We start from the raw sequence: 19,849 nt of genomic DNA, 5'->3' as shown, positions 1-19,849 counted from the left end.
TGCAATGATAGTTGCACCCCTGAGGTAGAATACTCTCTCACCGAAAAATAGAAATGTGATGTTTTTGTTGCACAAACACAAGTCAGTAACTGCTGACGGCTTGGATCTTCCGTTATGAGCCTCAATTGCGAGTCTTTCGCTCAGGAATGACGTGCTCTTTTTGCTCTTACTTCTGCACCCCTCATCTCAGCTACTCAGTTGTTCGGCTCGGATAATACTTCATAGTTCAAGCCTTAATAATTCATAGTAGAAAATCCAAGACGTTTTTGACAGCGTTTATTTGATCATAGTAAATAAATAAAAAAACGCATACAACTTTGTCGGACGGCTTCAACATCAACTTTGAATTTATGGACACATTTTTGGATCTGGGTGACCGGGGACTTCAAGAAATATATAATTTTGCTGATCATAAACCAGTGAAGGCACTAAAGTGTGACATGGCTGCCGCCTGACAGATACTCTACTCTGTCACCACGGCGATTCACGATGCACTCCTAAGTTGTAAACAGGATTTCATGTTTTTTCTTCATCCTCCTCTGTTAAGCAACGCGGATCAAAGGAACCCGGGATGAGTGCACCAAAAGGCAATCTGTCATTTTGTTTTAGTCAGGGTTACCGGAGAAAGAGCCGTGTGAAATATATATGAAAAACGGAGAGAAAATGCTTCTTTTGCGTCTCGACCCGCGGCGCCGGCGGAGCTTTTCATCCGTCTCACGGTGCTGTGTGCGTCTCTGAGGCGAGGCGACACGCGGAACAACCAAGGCAGAGTCTTTTGATGAATGCAGTGCAGGCTTATTCAATCTCCCTGCTAAATGAATCCGGTTTGAGGTTGTTTGCTCCCGGAGCCGCCTCCTCGACGCAGGACAGCCGGGTGGGGGTTGGGGTTGGGGGTGGATGGTGGTGTTGGGGGTGGGGGTGGGGTTGGGGGAGGGGGTGGTGGAGGAGGAGGAGAGGCGTCTGGTGCCTACAGGTCTGATACCAGCGGGTTATTATCACTCAGGCTTTTGGTTTTACAGTGCGATGCGGCTGAGCCCCGGTGAATGAATCAAAGTGACTTTCTGGAGGATGGAGGTGTCATCACATTGTGCTCGTTACTCCCCCACACACACACACGCACCATCTTTCCTCTCTCCTTATTCCCCCCCCACCACCACCACCACGGGGAAACAAGTGGTACACACACTCCTAAGTTCAGGGTCCTTGTTTGCCAAGGAGAGGGGGGGGGGGGGGGGGGGGGGTGGGCGTCATTTCCTCTCACTTCAATAATTAATGTGTCTTGACTTCCTAATCCGAACCCAAACGCCCCGAACGCACTCGCTCTCTCCCCAAACATCCCCGTCCCCCGGGAGGGAGACGAGCAGAGGGTGGGGAGACAACCCTCTCCCACACTGGGGTGAGGCCCGTCGTAAATCTGGGTACCTCATGATGGGTAATTAATACAGTTTTAGATGGCATTCCTCTTGGTGGTTTATTCCCCCGGCGGGAGGGTTGTATTTCTCCCTGTGTCTCTCACCCGTGTTTGGGGGAAGGTTGTAAATTGCGTCGCATTGTGTATTCACGTCAGTGCCAGTCGGCAAGAAAAAAAAGCCTAGTTGGTTGTCAGCTGAGAGCCGAGCCCCAACCAGCAGGTGCCACCCCGATGGTGCGTGTGTGTGTTTGTGCGTGCGTGCGTGTGTGTGTGTGTGTGTGTGTGTGTGTGTGTGTGTGTGCGAGGTGTACACGTGTGCGCGTGTCCTTGCAGCCACAGACGCGATCGTCACAGGTGCCTGCCTTTGTTTTGCCACTGAGCTGTGACAGAGATGATTCCTGTGAGAGCAGCGTGGCGCCTTTGGGTGACCTTAGGTTGTATTATCTCCACGCGTGTCTCCTACCTGGATGTCCTTTGCTGATCTTATCAGGCCGGGCCAGCCGCTCACGTTCCCCACGCTGATCCACGGGGACGCTGGGCTCAAGGCCGGCCGTCTGTCCCTGGCAACGGAAAGGCAGAAGCTCATCCTTAAGATATTAATACCGACTAAGACATTGGTTTATCAGATAAATGGATAATGTAGTGAGTCATTTACATTTGCATTACAGATATTTAGAAGACGCTTTTGTCCAAAGTACATTTGGCAGGAGAAAGAGATACAATATATCGTTGTCGGTACAGAAAGGATGTTCATAGAGCCAAGTGCAAAGCACTAACAATTGGTTAACCCATTCCCCGTATACAACTATGCTAGCTAGGATAAGATGCTTCACAATGATAAGTACTATATTTTAAGTGCCAGGACGTACAACATACAATAAGGGGAGGTGGGGGGTGTGTGGGGGGGTGAAGTGGGGAGGCTATGCAGAGTCTAGGTTAACTTGTGAGTCTTACGTCAACTGCAATACTAATTTCTTTACTGGCAAGAGTTATTCTATTCTCACAATATCTATTCCACATCAATATGCTACAGTATTCAGGCTAGTGTTGCAATGGTGTTCAAATATTCACACCGGGGATATTTTTCTGAGAACGTTGCTGCTCGGGGCAACACCGTAGTTGGACAAAAGAACGAGCAAACAAATCCTTCTCTCTCTGAATCCGACGGAGGGGAGACCATTGCTGCAAATGTTGCTGTTATTAATAAACTAACCGTTCTTTCATTTTCCTTTCTCTACTCTGGGTCAGTTCCTGTCACACAGAGGCACAGCCAGTTATCGCAGACAGAATCCTCTCCAGAACACTGAACATCTCCCAGTTTTTTTTCCCACCTACTACCTGGGGCGATGTTACAATGTCACACGTTGCCACTCTTAAGTATACAGGTGCAAAGGTAATTAGTGGGTGATAGATACTTTCTTCATCCTCTTGGGGAAATTCAGGTATCAAGTAGCTCATGAAGTCAGTCAACAGACAATAGTACAATTGACAAACAAGTAAAAGTCTATCAAATAAGTAAATACAATTTTGTAATTTAATCGAAATGGCATCAAATAAATAGGGCAGATAGGGCAGTAGGACGCTGGTTCTGCTGGACTCCCTCTGTGGGTCTGGCTTTGTCGTGCCGGGTTATGCTGGACCCTAGGGTTGGGCGATTAATCCATTTTTAATCGTAATTCGAATTAATGGTTTAGGACGATTTTTTTAAAAGAAAATCGGTTCTGAAAAAATACATAAAAGTTTTCTGTGTGTACAGAACTGTGTGTAGAGTTTGCTTAAAGTCTGTTGCAACCGAAAGACGGAGCACAACACATTTATTCAATATCTTAAACTGAGGCACGCAGCAGAGTGGTAGATGTGTGTACGTCTTGTATATTGTTTACAATCGATAATCGGGTTTGGTTTGAAATAATCGGAGATTTTATTTTTCGGCAAAATCGCCCAGCCCTACTGGACCCCCTCGGTGGGTCTAGCTGTGTCGTGCGGGGGTCTGCTGGAGGGGCCAGGGTCCTACCTCAGGCCCAGCATCGGCAGAGGCCGCGTGAGAACGTCCCGATCTCGTGGCGTACACATTCTGAGTCCCTCTTCGGATGGGTCCAGCACAGATGAAAGCTTGTTCCCGCAAAGATAAATTAAAGGACCAATCAGGGGTCAGGGTAGAGTTTCAGTCCATGATGATTGGGCGGCCAGTCTGCCCGTTAAACAAATGATTGGGCGGCCAGTCTTCCCGTTAAACAAACCGATGAACGGCGGCACCAAAGGAAAGTCTAGCAATCAAAGTAGTTTTCATCCAAAAAACGGACTGAATAAAAACGTTACAAGATTAACAGAAGTCGACACTGATTGTGTTGGAGTTTGTTTTAACAAAGTGAGGCAATATTTAATAATCAATGGCTGGTTCCGGCCAAGGCCAGACTGATAATCGTTGCGAAACTCAAACGTGAATATCTGGATGGTTGCATGAGGCCAGACCATCGGCATTGTGGGTAAAAGAAACCTCAGCACTCAAGGCTACATTAGAAAACACATCAGCGTCAGTTCTTTCCCCTGTGTGCACAGGTTCTGTTACTGTGTTTTTGTGTGTTTCATGAATGTGTGGTAGTGTGTGTACCTGTGTGTTGTGTGGGGTGTGGGGTGTTTGCGTGTGTATGTCTGTGCCTATCCGAGCAAAGTGTAATTGTGTGACTGTGAAAGCAATGAGCACCAGCTGTGGTGTTAAACCCAAACCGGTGCACGGGGGGATTGCGCGCACACACACACACACACACACACACACACACACACACACACACACACACACACACACACACACACACACACCATTATTAATATCCAGTCTGACACCCTCGAATATTAGATTGTCTGTTTGTTCTAGTGCATGTGTGTAACATCTTGCGTGTAACAATTGTACAGTATGTGATTAGGGAGTTTGCTTCCATGAGAACACAACACCCAAGTTCAGGCCAATTCCCCCATGACAAGTTTTGCACATTTCTGTTCAAATAATGCATGTGCACTGTGTGATGGAGAGCCAGTATGCTAATGCTGTCATGGCGCGTTCTGGGGAATTCATAAAGTGAGGGTTTATTATGCCAATTTCTTGCCAATATCCAAGTTTACCTCTCCTATATACAGTATGTTCCCCTCGGTCTCCCTGGCTCGGCTCACTGCCGCTGTCTCTCTTCTGAATGTGACTGATGAAGAATCTAGGAGAAGTATCTTGATAGAGAAGCGCCTTTATTTGCCCACATACCTGTCTCTGTGTGGCTTTCTGTGTGTGTCTCCCTTTGTCTCTGTCTTTTTGTCTCTGTCTCTCTCTCCGTCTTTCTCTCTGTCTCTGTCTCGCTCCGGCTCTCGCTCTCATGATTTCTCTCTCAATGTTTCATTCATTTCAGATTCATTAAAGGTGCGATGTGTAGAATTTAGTAGCATCTAGCGAACGGCCTTTGCGGAAATGGAATATCATTTTCGAAAGTATGTTTTAATTAGTGCAAACAAAATATGAATCATCCTGTTTTCGTTACCTTAAAGTGAACCCGGTATTTCAACATCCCAGAAGCCTCGGCGTGCTTCTACAGCAGCCCGGAAGGGACAAAGGGCTGTAGAGGAAGCATTTGAATTGTTTCATCGTAGCTATATAGTTTCAATATATGACTTAAAGTCTGACTAAAAAACGAATTGCAATTTCTATATCTGTCGAAGAACCTCATCACTTGACAATTGGCTGCTTAATGTTGTTGACGATTATTTATCTTTGGAAGTACGTACTGTAGTTGATACAATTGCAGCCTAAACTAGTTGCAACCTTACCGCTATGCCACTGAATCCTACGCATACCAACTTTTTATGATTCAGTAAGCAAGGAGTTTTTCAAACGGGATAGAAGAATGTGGATGAGTTCAGACCTCCTCTTCTGTTTGACTCACCGTCCATTCAGCCTCCAGCCTCTCCTTCCTCCTCCTTCATCCCCCTCCAGCGAGTGCCCTTATGTCAAGCTCTTACAATCTATGTTCCGACCAAAAAGTAGCTCCTTTGACCTTAGGACTGGGTATAGAGACCTCATTACAAGCAGGTTTTGTTTAGCAAATGTTAAAAGATCGATCGAGATTACATTAAATGTATTTAGTGGGCGCGTCCGAGGTACTAAAGCTCAAATGAGCCAAGGGGCAGCTAGTCCAACTGAAACTGGAAATGTGTTTTAACGGGTATCGTTTCCTTAAAGGTAACGATACATTAAACACACGTTGGTTGTTAGCATTAATAGTAGCAAATGCCATCAGAGTTACCAGAGTCAAAGGTGTTGTCTTCAATGTGCTTGCAATGATGACTCCTCATTTTGTAATGATCAATCTACCAAATATTTAAATGGGACTGCAACAGTAAAGGAGTAGGCCGAGATACCTGTAACTTGGCATTTGCCTGGCCTACCTTGATTCAACTGTCCCAGAGTGGTTCAATTCCAGATGCATCATTGTGGCTCTATAAGGGAAGTCTGCAGGGTAGGCATGTGCTTTCTGTTAGCCGCTTACTTGGACATGCAGATCCTGCAGCCTGGCTCCGGTTCATGTGAGGTGCACCAGTTACCCTGAGCTTGGACCAACCGACCAGCCTTTGATAATAACATTGCGCCAAATCACGTCAAATGTAGCCTCATAGTAAATGAACCAAAAATATTGCCGGATATCCATAAAGCCTTTATACTGTCAAATTACTTGGAGGATAAATCAATTGTCAAAATTTGATTAATTTCAGTCCATCGATTAATCAACTTTGTTGCGTCCATGTATACAGAAAACATAAATATCTCGATTTATTAAACACAATCTCTTGTATCCACTAGTTGCTGACAGATTATATGGACGCACAACCTCTTCACAACGTTTGTCAAGAAGTTGACCTTGACGTGGCTGCTCTGTTCAGGCCAGAAGGATGTGGTTGGGTAGACGTGGATGAGCATGTTAATGTGTGGAGTATACACATTAAGTTATCCTCTAAGAAACCGGCATCCAGACATGTTGACACTAAAAACACTGTCATTGTAGCTGGGTGTTGATGTTGCTTGCTGCAGTTTTATACAAGGTCGAATCCTTTTTCAAATCGATCCATAACGTTTTGCCTTTGTGCTCGATTGATGAGAGAAAAGTTAGCTGGTTGACGCTGCTGTCTTTGCTGACTTTCCCTGTTTACCGTCGCACAATGACGTCCTGTCATTGTGACTTCCTGTCGCTTTCATAGCATCTGTTGCTTTATGTATTGAATGTACAGCGAAAGGCGCTTTCACACCATATGTGACTAAACATACTGTAACTGCCACCTGCGGCAAAGGTGCCGGAAACTTGGGAACTTTTTGACAGCCTTGGTAACTAATTGCCCACTGTTGATAAGTCGAGCAGCATGACACCTCAATGTCTAGAATCTTAATTTTGACACTTTTGTCTCTTGTTGTTTTTTGGATAATTAAACTTGAAAATGTAACGTCTGTGTGAGAGGCAAATAGCCAGCGAGAGGTTGGGTTGATTGGAGTGGAATGAGACGGCATTCATCAAAAGCCGGATAATTGCTCAACAATCACTCTATGGGAATTTTCATGCTAATTTTCTGAGGGCATAGATATATATATCTAGCTCCCAGAGTTGTGTGCGTGACCGCTTGTTGCATGTCACAGCATTGTTTGTTTACAATTATTCAGAGGACTCTGATAGGGTGTGTGTGTGTGTGTGTGTGTGTGTGTGTGTGACCCAGAAGGCCTGTGTGGAATGCCTTCAGCGGGCTGTAGTCTTAATGTCTGGACAGGTCACCCAAGGGAATTTTAAAAGCCCTCGCCAGCCACCGGCTCCACCTAGACGGGACAGTCTGTCACCTCCAGCCCGAACCGCGATGCTCTAGGTCAAATCTGTCCTCTTGGTCTGCACAAGCACATTCATCCATCAAATACAAAAAACACATGGCAGGCTGAGGCCATTGAGAAGTCAAGTATTTTTGTCTATCTGTACATGCATAATTCATGCTAGGAGTGTAACGGTTCTGTCAAATGTAGGTACATGCGGTTTGGAGCGCGCGGCAAACACGCACAGTTCAGCAAGGCAAAGAAAAGAATTGAGGCCATTGACTTTGGCCGATTTTCGAGGCACAACCATAATTATTACAAACAGTGATAGTTGATTAATTGTGGCAGGACTTTATACCTTACCGCTATTATATACTGACGAAGAAACGACACCGACCATAGATATCGTCAGTCACTGCGCTGATTGCTGGTCAGTAGGAAACAGAAAGTGAGAGACCAAAGTAAAGTTGACAAACATCCAATATGATACTAACTTCACTGCATGGAGGTAGAGAATGGTGACCGGAGAGAGCCAGTAGTTGTTACCTCCTCCATTGTCATTTAAGTCCTGCAACATTAGGATTCTGCGTTGACCAAGTCCAGCACAAAATGTGATGGATGAATCAGTGACCATGCCTGACATGCGCTTGTGCTGCCCATACTAGTGGGTCAACATGTTGAGGCGTATATGGAATCATCATCCAAACTTCAAACTGTCCAGGGCCGTAGGAGAGATTTCGGTGGGGGCTAGACCTAAACAACAAGGTTGGCTTAGTTCAGGAGGTAGGGCGGGTTGAATTGTAACCAAAGGGTTGCTTGTTCGATCCCCTGCTCCTCCTAGTTGAGTGTCGAGTTGTTCCTAAGCAAGACACCTCACCCTAACCTCTCCGGAGCTGGCTCTTAGCTTGCATGGTTGTCTCCGCCGTCGGTGTGTGAATATGTGTATAAATGGTTGCACGTTTGTTTGGATGAAAATGTCTGCTAAATGTCAATGTAAACCACTTACCTCCTTACTAACTTCTCTGAACTTTCAGCAAACATCTTCCAACCAACTCAGACCGATACAATAGAATCACCAAAGGAGTTCATAGTGTTCACAACCATATCCCACAGACTTAAATACATGGTTAAGATTACTGTGCTTTACAGCATGTTTCACTTTGTGCAACGTTTATTGTTGGAGGAATGTAGGATTTGATGCCATAGTGAGCCTTCTCTTGGTTAAGGGTTAGAAAAAAAATTATATCTATCTATATAGAACCGAACCGAAAACACATGAAATAAAACCAAACTGGGACACAGCTGAACTGCTATACCTATAATACAACCACAATATGTATGTGAAAATGTGTCATCATTCGTGTTGGATCATTTATAGTTCCAGGCTTTAATGTTCAGATGCAAATGATCAGATGCCCCAAACCCGGGTACGGTAAAAATGGCTGACACAGGTGAGGGGTTTCCAGGCGCTGATGTGTTCTCCACCATTACCCTCATCCCTCTTCCTAATACCCGCCTCCAGCCTCAGACCGTCGCATGCTTAGCAGGCTAATGGAGCGATCCGCCGTATACAAGGGGAGGCAGACGCAGCCGTATCACATCCCCTCCTTTTATAGTCCCCTCTTCTGCTGCGTCTTTCCAGATGTGGGGAGAGCCGTGTATGCTCCAGAACACCTCACGGAGAGGGTGGTGCAGATGTTCCGGAGTAAGACGGAGTTCACCTTCCTGGCCTCCATCCAGCAGAAGGCGTCCACCTCTGGAGTCATCTTCTCCATCCACGAGTCGGAGCACAGGTATGAAATGCACCAGCCTGCGCACGTGCCCGCACACACGCAGATATGCGCACATGCACAAACACCCATGCGCGGACACGCGCACAGACACAGTAAGCAAGGGTACAGCTGGGTGTTATTGAGAGAAATACTGCCTCTTAAACATAATTGTAGAGACTTTTGATCAAGTAAAGAACAATGTCATTATGATTGCTCCCAGTCTGTCTTCCAACCCCCTGACAAAGAATCAGGTCTCCCAAATGCTGTAGGACCATGGTTAATCATAAAATATGTGTGCAAACGGAAGATATAGCATGACAGAAAGGGGGATCAGAGCGGACACACTGCACATACTTTATGTATGTTAACTCTCCACTCAGAATGGCCCCTATAAATCATAATCAGTGTAGGATCATGAATATGTGCCGCTGCCCCGGTTCAAGCTCCACTCAGACATAAAACTTTGTAATGGAGCTGTCACGCAGTCGCCTAGCCGCGCTACCGGGTACACATTTCCTCCGAGCCTTTCCTCTGAATTTTCCCAGCGATAATGGGTGTTGCAGGTTTTTTCTTGTTTTCGCAAAAACTAGCGTTGAAATGAATCGGTTATGATTACAGAGTGGGAAAGGCCGCAGGTCTGACTTGAGTGGCACCTGTGAGTTAGACTCCCCCCTCCCCCCTATCCCACCTGGGGATCTATATGGGCAAATTGTTTTTAAAGGGCAGGCAGCATTGATTCCCTCCCACTCCCCTCCCACCCTCCCTCACCCTTTCTCCCCCTGAATCCTGCTCTTAAAGGTAACAGCTTTCAGTTCTCTAAAGAACCCTGGCAAAGTGAACTGCCATGGAACGACGGCGTGGTGTGGGGCCTGAATGCTAAGTGTGCGAGGTGTTGTCAGCGCGGACATGTGTTCTATTGTGTGTGGGCATGGACATGTATGCTATGTTCCCTGTGAAAAGGGCCAGACTCATACTTCGTCCCTGCTGTGTGTTGTACCAAGGTCACCTTGAGAACCCAGAACATTTCCATCCCTGCTCCGTCTCCGTCTCCCTCTCGTCTCTCTGCCTCTCTTTCTCTTTGTCTCTCTATCTCTCTCGCTCCGTCTCTTGGCCTCTCTTTCTCTTTGTCTCTCTATCTCTCTATCTCTCTCCGTCTCTCTAGCTCCCTCTGGGATGCGTATCTCACCTTTTATCTCCTGCCATTTTCTGCCTTTATGGCCCCCTCTGTTTTCTTCTTTGCTCTCTCACACACACACACACACACACACACACACACACACACACACACACACACACACACACACACACACACACACACACACACACACACACACACACACACACACACACACACACACGCGCACATTCACACATGCATTCACACGCACAAGCACACACTCATTAGCTGCAGGCGTAATTGTTGCACAGCAGGCTGGCCAAACAACAGCAAGGCTAATTGAAGCCAACTGACTGTAATCTACCGCTGAAGGCAGCAGAGCGAGACCACATGCACCACGGCATGCGCGCACATTTAGCGGCCATCCACCGTCGGACTAAAGCAAATGTTGCCATAAAGAGACGCTCAACGACACTCGGACGCAATCGAGCGGTCTGATGTGCAAGCAGGAAGGGAGCGACCGTCTCTGGGACACTTTGATGACCCCTGAACCTGTTGGAAACCATCGCACCAGTTCTCACTCTGTATCTTTGAAATGTTCTGCGAATATGCTGTTCAACTCTGTTGAAATACTATCTCACCCTGGAACACGGTTATTATATAGGGTCCTATTATAAAACATTTATGTAGTATCGAATGGATGGTAAATGGACTGCATTTATACAGCGCTATTCTAACCAGTGGCCACTCGAAGCGCTTTACAATATTGCCTATTATTCAGCCATTCATGCACACATTCACACACCGACGGCGGTGTCGGCCACGCAAGGGGAAAACCACCTCGTCTGGAGCAGTTAGGGTGCCTTGCTCAGGGACACCTCGACACTCCAGGGTTCGAACTAGCAACCTCCCGGTTACCAGCCAACCCGCTCTACCTCCTAATAGTTTACTTCAGTGGATTTCTTGAAATTAAATCTTGCCATCTGACACTTTATTGACAACCCCCTGTTGTGTCTGTTTAGGGCCCATGGGACTGACACATCCATCTCTAACCCCCAGAACCAGTGCAGCTTTTCTTCCAAGGGCCCCATCAGCCCCGTCAGAGGCCTGGTTCTCTCCCATCATGGCGGACCTTTCAGTCAGCCGGCCATCGGACCGACAGCTCTCGCCGCGGCGACAATTCCAATCAGGCGTCCCCCCTGTCCCATTCTCCCCTTCTCTGCCTCGCTCCCATCACAATCAAACCTCCCCCGCCTGGACCCAACTCCTTTATTCCCTCTCCCAGTTTGATAATATCCTCCCATCATCCTTCACTTCCATTCTCACAGGTAAAGAAATGGAAGAGAAACCTTCCACCGGGATTCGTTTTTCCTGGCCGAAGGCCCAGGAATACCACAGGTTTATTATTCCCGCTTCGGATTGTACAGAACATATGTCGCCTTTTCTATTTTTTTTCTGTTATTTTTTTGGCAATGCAAGCAGTTTATTTCGCGGGCCTTTGCAGTGGCTCCCATTGTCAGCAGCAGAGGTGTCACGACCGTGATCAAACTAAAAGCCTGCCATTTCTCCCTGTTCCTCTCAACTAACCACATCCAAACATCAATGGCGCACAGCCAGTGCTGCCACCTGCTCTGTTCACATGATGTTTCACCCTGCACTGCTGGTTCTATTCTGGGCTGGCTTTTGCTCTCGCTTTCTCTCTCTCGCCTGCTTCCTCCCTCTGTTGCTTTCTCCCTTTCTCTCTCTCTCTCGCCAGCTCTCTCCCTCTCTTTCTCTCTCTCTCTCGCCTGCTCTTCCCTCTGTGTCCCTCTCTATTTCTATCTCTCTTTTTTTCTCTCGCCTGCTCTCGTCTATTTCTCCCCATATGTTAAGAATACCAACAGTCACTTGTCATACAGGGAATTGTGCCTTGGCTCACACTGTAGGGGGATCACATGGAAGGAGACTATCGGAGTAGGCCAGAAGACAGGGGCGGGCTATTGAAATGGAGATCCATACGATTAGCCATCATGCATTTACGGAGAATTACACTGCATGCAGTGTTGTTTTAATGACAATCCATTCATCGTTACCACCAGAGAAAGCTTTACAGCAGTGCTGCATCCATTTTCCTCAAGCGATAGCTAATCTACTTATCTACTAATTGGTTTTGCTTGATTTGAGACCTACTCTGTATGTTCAGTAGCTTCAAAATCTTTACGTAAGCTGGACATCATTTCTTTAATTAACCTTTTCTAAACGGCAATCTTCAATTTCCGAAGCTCGATGGCATATCAGTATTTTTCGAGCTGACTTCAATCTTTTATCTTCCATCGTTTTTTATAAAATTGTATTTGATTAATTGAGATATTTCCTTATTGCTATAGAGATTTTTTCAATAAGAACCAAATGGGTATCAGCAGACATCTAATGATGACGGTCACCTTTCATTACTTTCTTTATCTTCAAAATACGAAGTCTTTCAATTTGACCAAGCCCGTACTTTAAGATTCTTTAGATATCACACCTTTTGATACCTGGAGGAAATTCCAACATGAAATAAAAAACACTTTTTGTGAAATCAATTTGGACAACGTTGAACCCTTGGGCAGCCTGTCAGTCATTTTTCAAACTGAGAAATAGAACCAACAGAATCCATTGAGTCTGGATGCTTGGCGCTTTGTTCCTCTGTCTTATTTTTCTCCGTATGCCTACATATTTCTGTAAGAGTAGTTTAGCGCTGGTGTACACATTGGTGAAGGGGTTCCTTCCCCTTTTAAGAGCGACCGGAGCAAGTGGTTATCCCTGTGCTGTTGCTCGTCCCAATAGTCGATCCTTCCACTTTCTTCCCAGCAGCTCGCCTGCGGTGCCAAAAACTTGTTCACCATCTCACTTGAGGAGTTACCATTAGCTACACGTCCTTATTCAACCCCAACGTGTATTTGCCCCCTCAAACAGGTATGATGAACTGTTTGTGTGTGTGTGTGTGTGTGTGTGTGTGTGTGTGTGTGTGTGTGTGTGTGTGTGTGTGTGTGTGTGTGTGTGTGTGTGTGTGTGTGTGTGTGTGTGTGTGTGTGTGTGTGTGTGTGTGTGTGTGTGTGGTACTCCGGCTGCTGTACGCTGCCAGGGAGGCTGCCTGTACTCCAGTATATTCCTAGCTCGTACATTCCCCCCCTGACATCCAAACACGTGAAGGATGGGCTGACGTTCGAGCCCTACATCTGGAGAAATGATACTGATTCCTCAGAAGAAGAAAGCTGTCAGGTGTTGAGTACTTTTCGTACACTGAGCCAAAGAGGGGGAACAATGTCACATGGATCCCCTCAAGATTACATGCGTAGCCTTTGGGTACCCTAAACAAACGATATACGATCATACGAGCCCACACAACCAAACATCACTTACATTTGCATTTAGGGCATTTAGAAGACACTTTTATCCAAAGCTACTTTTTATCCACAGTACATTTGTCAGAAGAAAGAGAAACAATCTATCACGGTCGGTACAGTAAGGATGTTCATAGAACCAAGTGCCAAGGACTTACTATATAGGATGTATACTAGGATAACCCATTCCCCGTATACAACAAAGCTAGCTAGGATAAGATGCTACACAATGCTAAGTACTATTTATAAGTGCAAGAATGTATGACATACAATTAGTGCGTAACAAGTGCCACATACATCTGTAAAGAACATGTGAAGAGCTATGTTTTGAGATATTATTTCATGGTCTGTTGGTTTGAATACTTGGTAGTAAATATTGGGCAATGCCATAAAGTGTGAGTTTGTTTATGCATGGGGCAGAACTTGCAGATGATTGATAATCTGCCAGAATTAACGACCATGCCATTTATTTTCTTCTGTGACAAGTGTAGGTTATGTAATCTGAACATTATACAAAATCATGAATAATTATCATCAAGCTCAAAGAAAGGAAAAGTCTAAATGATTGGTTTGGGTCCTACTTTCTCTGATCCGTTGATGGGCTGGTAGTTATTTGGTTTTCTTCGCACATTTTCTTTGCTAAATAGACAGACACAGCAGTCGATTAGATTAAGGCAATTTTCCAACTTTATTTTAAGTGCCCTGACCTAAATATAAAAACGACTTGATTGGCTATATCTAGGGATATTAGAGCGCAAAAACATCTATTTCTGATCACAATGCAATCTGCACTTCTCTAACAAAAGAGGTCCATTTACCGTCATCAAAAGAAATTTACCTATTTGAGGTAAGGTGGTTTTGTAGAATGGTAAAGATATTCCGATAATATAGGAGGTGAATCATGCTTCCTCTATAGTAGTCCACCATGTTCAGTGTGTTTGTATATTCAGTGGCTTGTGCCCACACACATACACACACACACATTGTTGACTGCAGAGTTGATATATATAGACATAGGACATAGACTAGGAACTTGCCCATCTTTCATCCTTGTTTTCCTCATACGTCGTTGTTCCTTACACAAGCAGAGAATCATGTGTGTCACATTAAACCCGGCGTGATGTAATGCGAGGAAATAAAGCAAAAAGCATCACCCATTAGATGATGTCGACAATGCTTTTGCCTCGGTTGACACGCTCAACTCCGCCTGTGGGCCACTTGTTGGATCACATTGTTAGAGACACACGCTTTGACCTCCCCGTCGAGCGGGTAATTGGCTAGCAGCTGCCCTCCGTAAGAAAGAGCTGCGTGACACACACACGCAAACACACGCAAGTATGCAAACACACACACACACAAACAGACACACACATATACACATACACACAAGCGCACACACACACACACACACACACACACACACACACACACACACACACACACACACACACACACACACACACACACACACACACACACACACACAAGTACACACAAGTACGCACACGTACACACACGTACACAGAAACACGTACACACAAGCGCGCTAGCACGCAGAGAGGCACGCACACAAATTCAGATCGCAAACCAGAGGGATGACACCGGAATCCTAATGATGAGGTTCACACGCTGTGTTTACCCTTTCATCAAAGGAACATTCAGGCTAGTTAACAGCGGTAACTGTCACCGCGCTGGATCTCACTCCTTCCGTGAACGTCTTACCCGGGACCCCTCCTTCATTTCAGCGTTTGACTCAACAGCTTGTGCCTGATACAATTACCTCACGGCCAACGTGTTCAGAGCGGCGCGCGCCTCGGCGATAGCCTTGCTGCTGCACCGATGAGGCTGTTTAAGCGCCTGCGGTGAATTATTGACGAGCCTGTGTTTGTGGAGCGGTGTACGCATTCCAGCGTACGACCGAGGCGGGGATCTTTACCCACAGCCCGCTTGCTCGGCCGCTCGCTCTCTCGCTCGTTCTCCCCCACGCAGCCATCGAGGTCTCTCTGCCACTGAGTGTGCGAGTCAGATTCTGCTGAATGTGTGTACCAGTCGAGGCACATTTCAGAATAGCCAATGAGAACACAATCGCCGTTGAAGTTGCCAAGTCATTAGAACACAAGGCCTCAACTGTCACCTTGGGCTGCAACCGCGGTCATTCCTGGAGGGAGAGGTATAGCCGGTCTTCCAAGCCTCTCGTGGTGTGTGTGTGTGTGTGTGTGTGTGTGTGTGTGTGTGTGTGTGTGTGTGTGTGTGTGTGTGTGTGTGTGTGTGTGTGTGTGTGTGTGTGTGTGTGTGTGTGTGTGTGTGTGTGTGTGTGTGTGTGTGTGTGTGTGTGTGTGTGCGCGCGCATGCGCGTACACAAGCTCAAGGGACTCTGCGTAAAGCACACCCACTGGCAGTTGAGCGTTTTTGTTAATTGATCGTTGGCTCGTTTATAACGGGGGGTTCATTGTGTGACCGGCGCTTTGGAATGCACATTAATGGGGGCCTCAGATAGACACGGCCGTTTAAGCGGGTGCTCCATCGAATGACTCAATCGATGCAAATGATATACATTGGTGCAAATTGAGTCGCGCCGCGGGGGAGCACGCCTTTAAAGTAAGGAGAACGCCTGCTGAAGAAACGCCGGCGGTAAACGATTGAAGGGCCGACTGTCAGAGGGTCTTTAGTCGCCGCCTGTCGTTGCATCAACAGGGTTGATGCATCTCGCCGTCAGGAGGCTTAGGAGAGAGGAAGATGAGGACGGTGATGAGCTTTTCATCAGCGGGATAAAGGGGAAATGCTTCGTTGATGTTATTTTTAATCAACAAATGTCCCACTCACGGCCCCCCCAGGGGGGCTCCGGCGTGGCTGGCTGATAGAGGGGGGAGGCTGAAGAAGCCCCTCGTATTCGTTCTCATTCAGGTCCTCCGTTTTATGCAAATGAGCCTTCTCCTGCTGACGAGTGTCAGCCCTGTTTGGCCCCCCCGCTGCTGTGAGTGAAATAACTGTCAGGTCAGCGGCCAACACCGTGTGATCTACGCTCATTCCAGACTAATGCGTGGACACACACTCTGGACAAGCAGAAACACACACGCAAATACACACACGCACAGGCAAGCACATACACACGTACGCACACACACTGACGCAGACACACACACACACGCACGCACACACTGTAACAGACACACACGCATACACGCACACACGGACACAGACGCGCACACTGCGCACGCACAAACAAACTCCAGTGCCGAGGCTGGATGTGTGTAAATGCATTTTGGTGTTGGTGTCCCAGTTAAGCGCTTCCCTGTGAGGCCTGTTAATAAGCGCGGCGTTAATTGTTTTAATAATAACACAACCTGCAGCGAGGGGCTGATTGAGAGTCATCCACTCGACGCGTCGAGGTCAGAGCTCGGTGTGTTTGCCTGTGCGTGTGTATTTGTGCCTGTGTGTGTCGTGTATGTTTATGTTTCAATGTGTGCGTGTTTGTGCCTGTGTGTGCGCGTGTGTGTGTGTCTACCTGTGAATATGTGTGTGTGTCGTGTATGTTTATATGTGTGCGTGTGTGCGCCTTTTTGTGTGTGCCTGAGTGCGTGTGTGTGTGTGTGTGTCTACCTGTGAATATATGTGTGTGTCGTGTATGTTAACGTCTATATGTGTGCGTGTGTGTGTGCGCCTGGAGGCCGGGCCTGCTGATGGATAGTGTACCAGCTCCAGTGGACTACTCTGTGCGTACTCTTCGCTCCTGCGTCTGGGCGCAGGAACCTCAGACCCAGCGCCACAGCAGCGGCGGCGGCGGCGGCGGCGGCTGCGTCCGGGCTCTGAGCTCCAGGCCGAGTCCCGGAAGGCTCCTCCTCTCACCTCTCATACCGGGGGAGAAGCTGAAAATCTCATCCTAGGAGGCAGCAGCCTTATGGAGCTGTGTTCAGGAGAGCCGATGAGTCTGTGAAATGCAGCGATGGACGAATCGGCTTCCGATTTGCCGTAGTTGGTATTCCACGGTGTAGCTCTTCGTTCCTCCACCCCCGTGCATTAATATGCATGAGGGCTTCCAGCTCAGTAGGACATGTGTGTGTGCACGCACGCACGCACGCACGCACGCACGCACGTGTGCACCCGTGCGCATGTGTGCATGCAACCAAATTTTAAGGCAGGATATTGGTTTTCTGTCTTCCGATTGAACTGTCCCTGTCTATCTTTTTGTGTATATTCTGTGTTGTGAGAGTCACACAAATACGCATGCAACACACACACACACACACACACACACACACACACACACACACACACACACACACACACACACACACACACACACACACACACGCAGTGTATTCTAATATAAGTGTGTGTTAGAATGAGAGTGACAATGTGGTGAAGTTGGGGAGCAGCTAAAATGTCAGCGGGAGCTGCCTCGGGCGATCTCGGCGCCGACCGCTGGGCTCCGGTCTGATTGGAATCACAGCCTCCTCTGTGGTTTATCAAATGTTTTCTGTCTGGGGTGGACGTGGCCCCGTGCTGCCAGCGCGCGGCCCGACCCCACGTTGCCACAATTACGGCCGAGGAGACCGGCTTGCTTCGGGAGCCATCTCGTTGCTGTCCTCCTTCAGTGTGGGTTATTGTTTCACTACGGCGGGCGTAGATTACAGCGAACGCGCTCATCCCTGCCGTGTCTACAGCCCTCGGCTCCTGGAAGGATCGGGGAATACTTCAAGGGATGGATCCATCGCGATGTGCATGGTAGCCATAGTTACCAGAGTAGTAGTTTCTGCATGCCTGTTTGAGTGTGCGCTTGTAATTCTTTCGTCTGGTCGAGAAATAAAATCTTGTTGAAGATAAGCAAGAATCAAAGTGAGATATCGTATCGGGACACAATCACCAAATACAGGTTTCAAATTACGTTTAAATTGGACCTTTCCTCGTATTCTTCAGGGTTATTTTCAATAATTTACAATTTCAAATGAGGAGGCCGGTCGTGGAGAGAAAACACACTCTCTCTTTTTAATTAGTCTGAGCAGTCAGCTATTCATATACTGTAAAATATCAACTACACGCAAATGTCACAACACGCGGCAAGCATCCCACTGAAGGCCACATTTCCAGCATCCATGTGTTTTAAATCAGGAACACAAGTCTGCGATGGGAAGCAATAAACCGGGGACACACCGCATCTTCGGCGGTCAACAGGACGACAGCCAATTTGTTGTCCGCTGTGTGTTTCTGTGTGTGCAGCTACTTTGAGCTGGAGAGCAGTGGCGTGCGGGAGGAGATCCGCTACCACTACCGCTTCAACGGCAAGCCGCGCTCCGAGTCCTTCCCCTACCGCCTGGCCGACGGACAGTGGCACAAGGTCGCACTCACCGTCAGCGCCACGCACCTCCTCCTCCACGTCGACTGCAACAGGTAACTGGGGAGGGGGAGCCCCTGGGCCGCGTGCGGGTATTTATTTTATTGAATTGTTTAAAAGGGACGATGCACATCCATTGACATTTTTAGCTTACGGTCAAAATGTAAATGTGCCAGAGTCAGCGAAATAGCTAATTTTCATCTGTAGTCCCTTGGCAGGTCAACCCATCATCACATTACATTAATAAGGAAAACTGCATGAGAGAGAGAGAGAGAGAGAGAGAGGGAGAGGGAGAGGGAGAGGGGGGGAGAGGGAGAGTGCACGAGAGAGAGAGAGATGCACACACACACTCATTCCATATGCACAGCACACCATTTTTGGTTTTAATATCTATGCATAAATGCATTCATGCCTGTTTCTTGAGTGTGCCACCTGTCAAGTGGAGGTCTTCCTTGACGTCCCGTATGTGGGGGCTGGGGAAGGGGGGGGTAGTGACCTGCCTAATGAGCTGTCCGTCCATCAAGGTAAATGTTTGTCCACACCTGTCCCGATGCGTGTGCTGTCAGGTGAGGGGAAGCTGCAACGAGATGCACCGCATCCACACAGACCTGTGTGTGTGTGTGTGTGTGTTTGTCTGTGAGTGCATGTGTGAAAACACATGAACACACAGACGTATGTGTGCACGCAGGCCTCGCCGAGGAGCGCCTGCAGAGAGCAGTCTGCACGCGTGGTGAATCCCACCGTGCCTCGCTGCGCTTTACATAGTGAAGAGGAAGGCGACGGCAGAACAATCGATCCATCGATTCGCCCGTCACGAGGACCTTTTGTGTGTGTGTGACCCCCCCTGTCCCCGGTGATCCATCGGGAACCCCCCCCCCCCTCCCCCCATCGTGCCAATCTGTCTCACTCCTCCTCTGAAGTAGTATCAGTCATCATCTGCCAGCCGCCACCCCCCCACTGCGAGAGAGGGGGGGGGGGACAAAGAGGTGACTCTCTCTGTCACCTCTTTCACGGCCCGGGGGAAA

The 19,849-nt window shown here is 47.5% G+C and overlaps 1 protein-coding gene across 1 annotated transcript in view; it reads left to right on the top strand.

The window, feature by feature from the left end:
- LOC132472380 (protein kinase C-binding protein NELL1-like) overlaps nucleotides 1-19,849 on the top strand; it is a 125,715-nt gene that overhangs the window by 12,152 nt on the left and 93,714 nt on the right. The window contains exons 3-4 of the mRNA XM_060071986.1: nucleotides 8,881-9,031; nucleotides 18,710-18,880. Coding sequence (XP_059927969.1) covers nucleotides 8,881-9,031; nucleotides 18,710-18,880 — 322 coding nt within the window. The remainder of the gene's footprint in view (nucleotides 1-8,880; nucleotides 9,032-18,709; nucleotides 18,881-19,849) is intronic.

The sequence above is a fragment of the Gadus macrocephalus genome, chromosome 14 (assembly GCF_031168955.1).
Source record: "Gadus macrocephalus chromosome 14, ASM3116895v1".
In the NCBI taxonomy this organism is placed as follows: Eukaryota; Metazoa; Chordata; class Actinopteri; order Gadiformes; family Gadidae; genus Gadus; species Gadus macrocephalus.
Note: the sequence above shows the minus strand (reverse complement) of the source record. Positions and strands in the feature narration are given on the sequence as shown.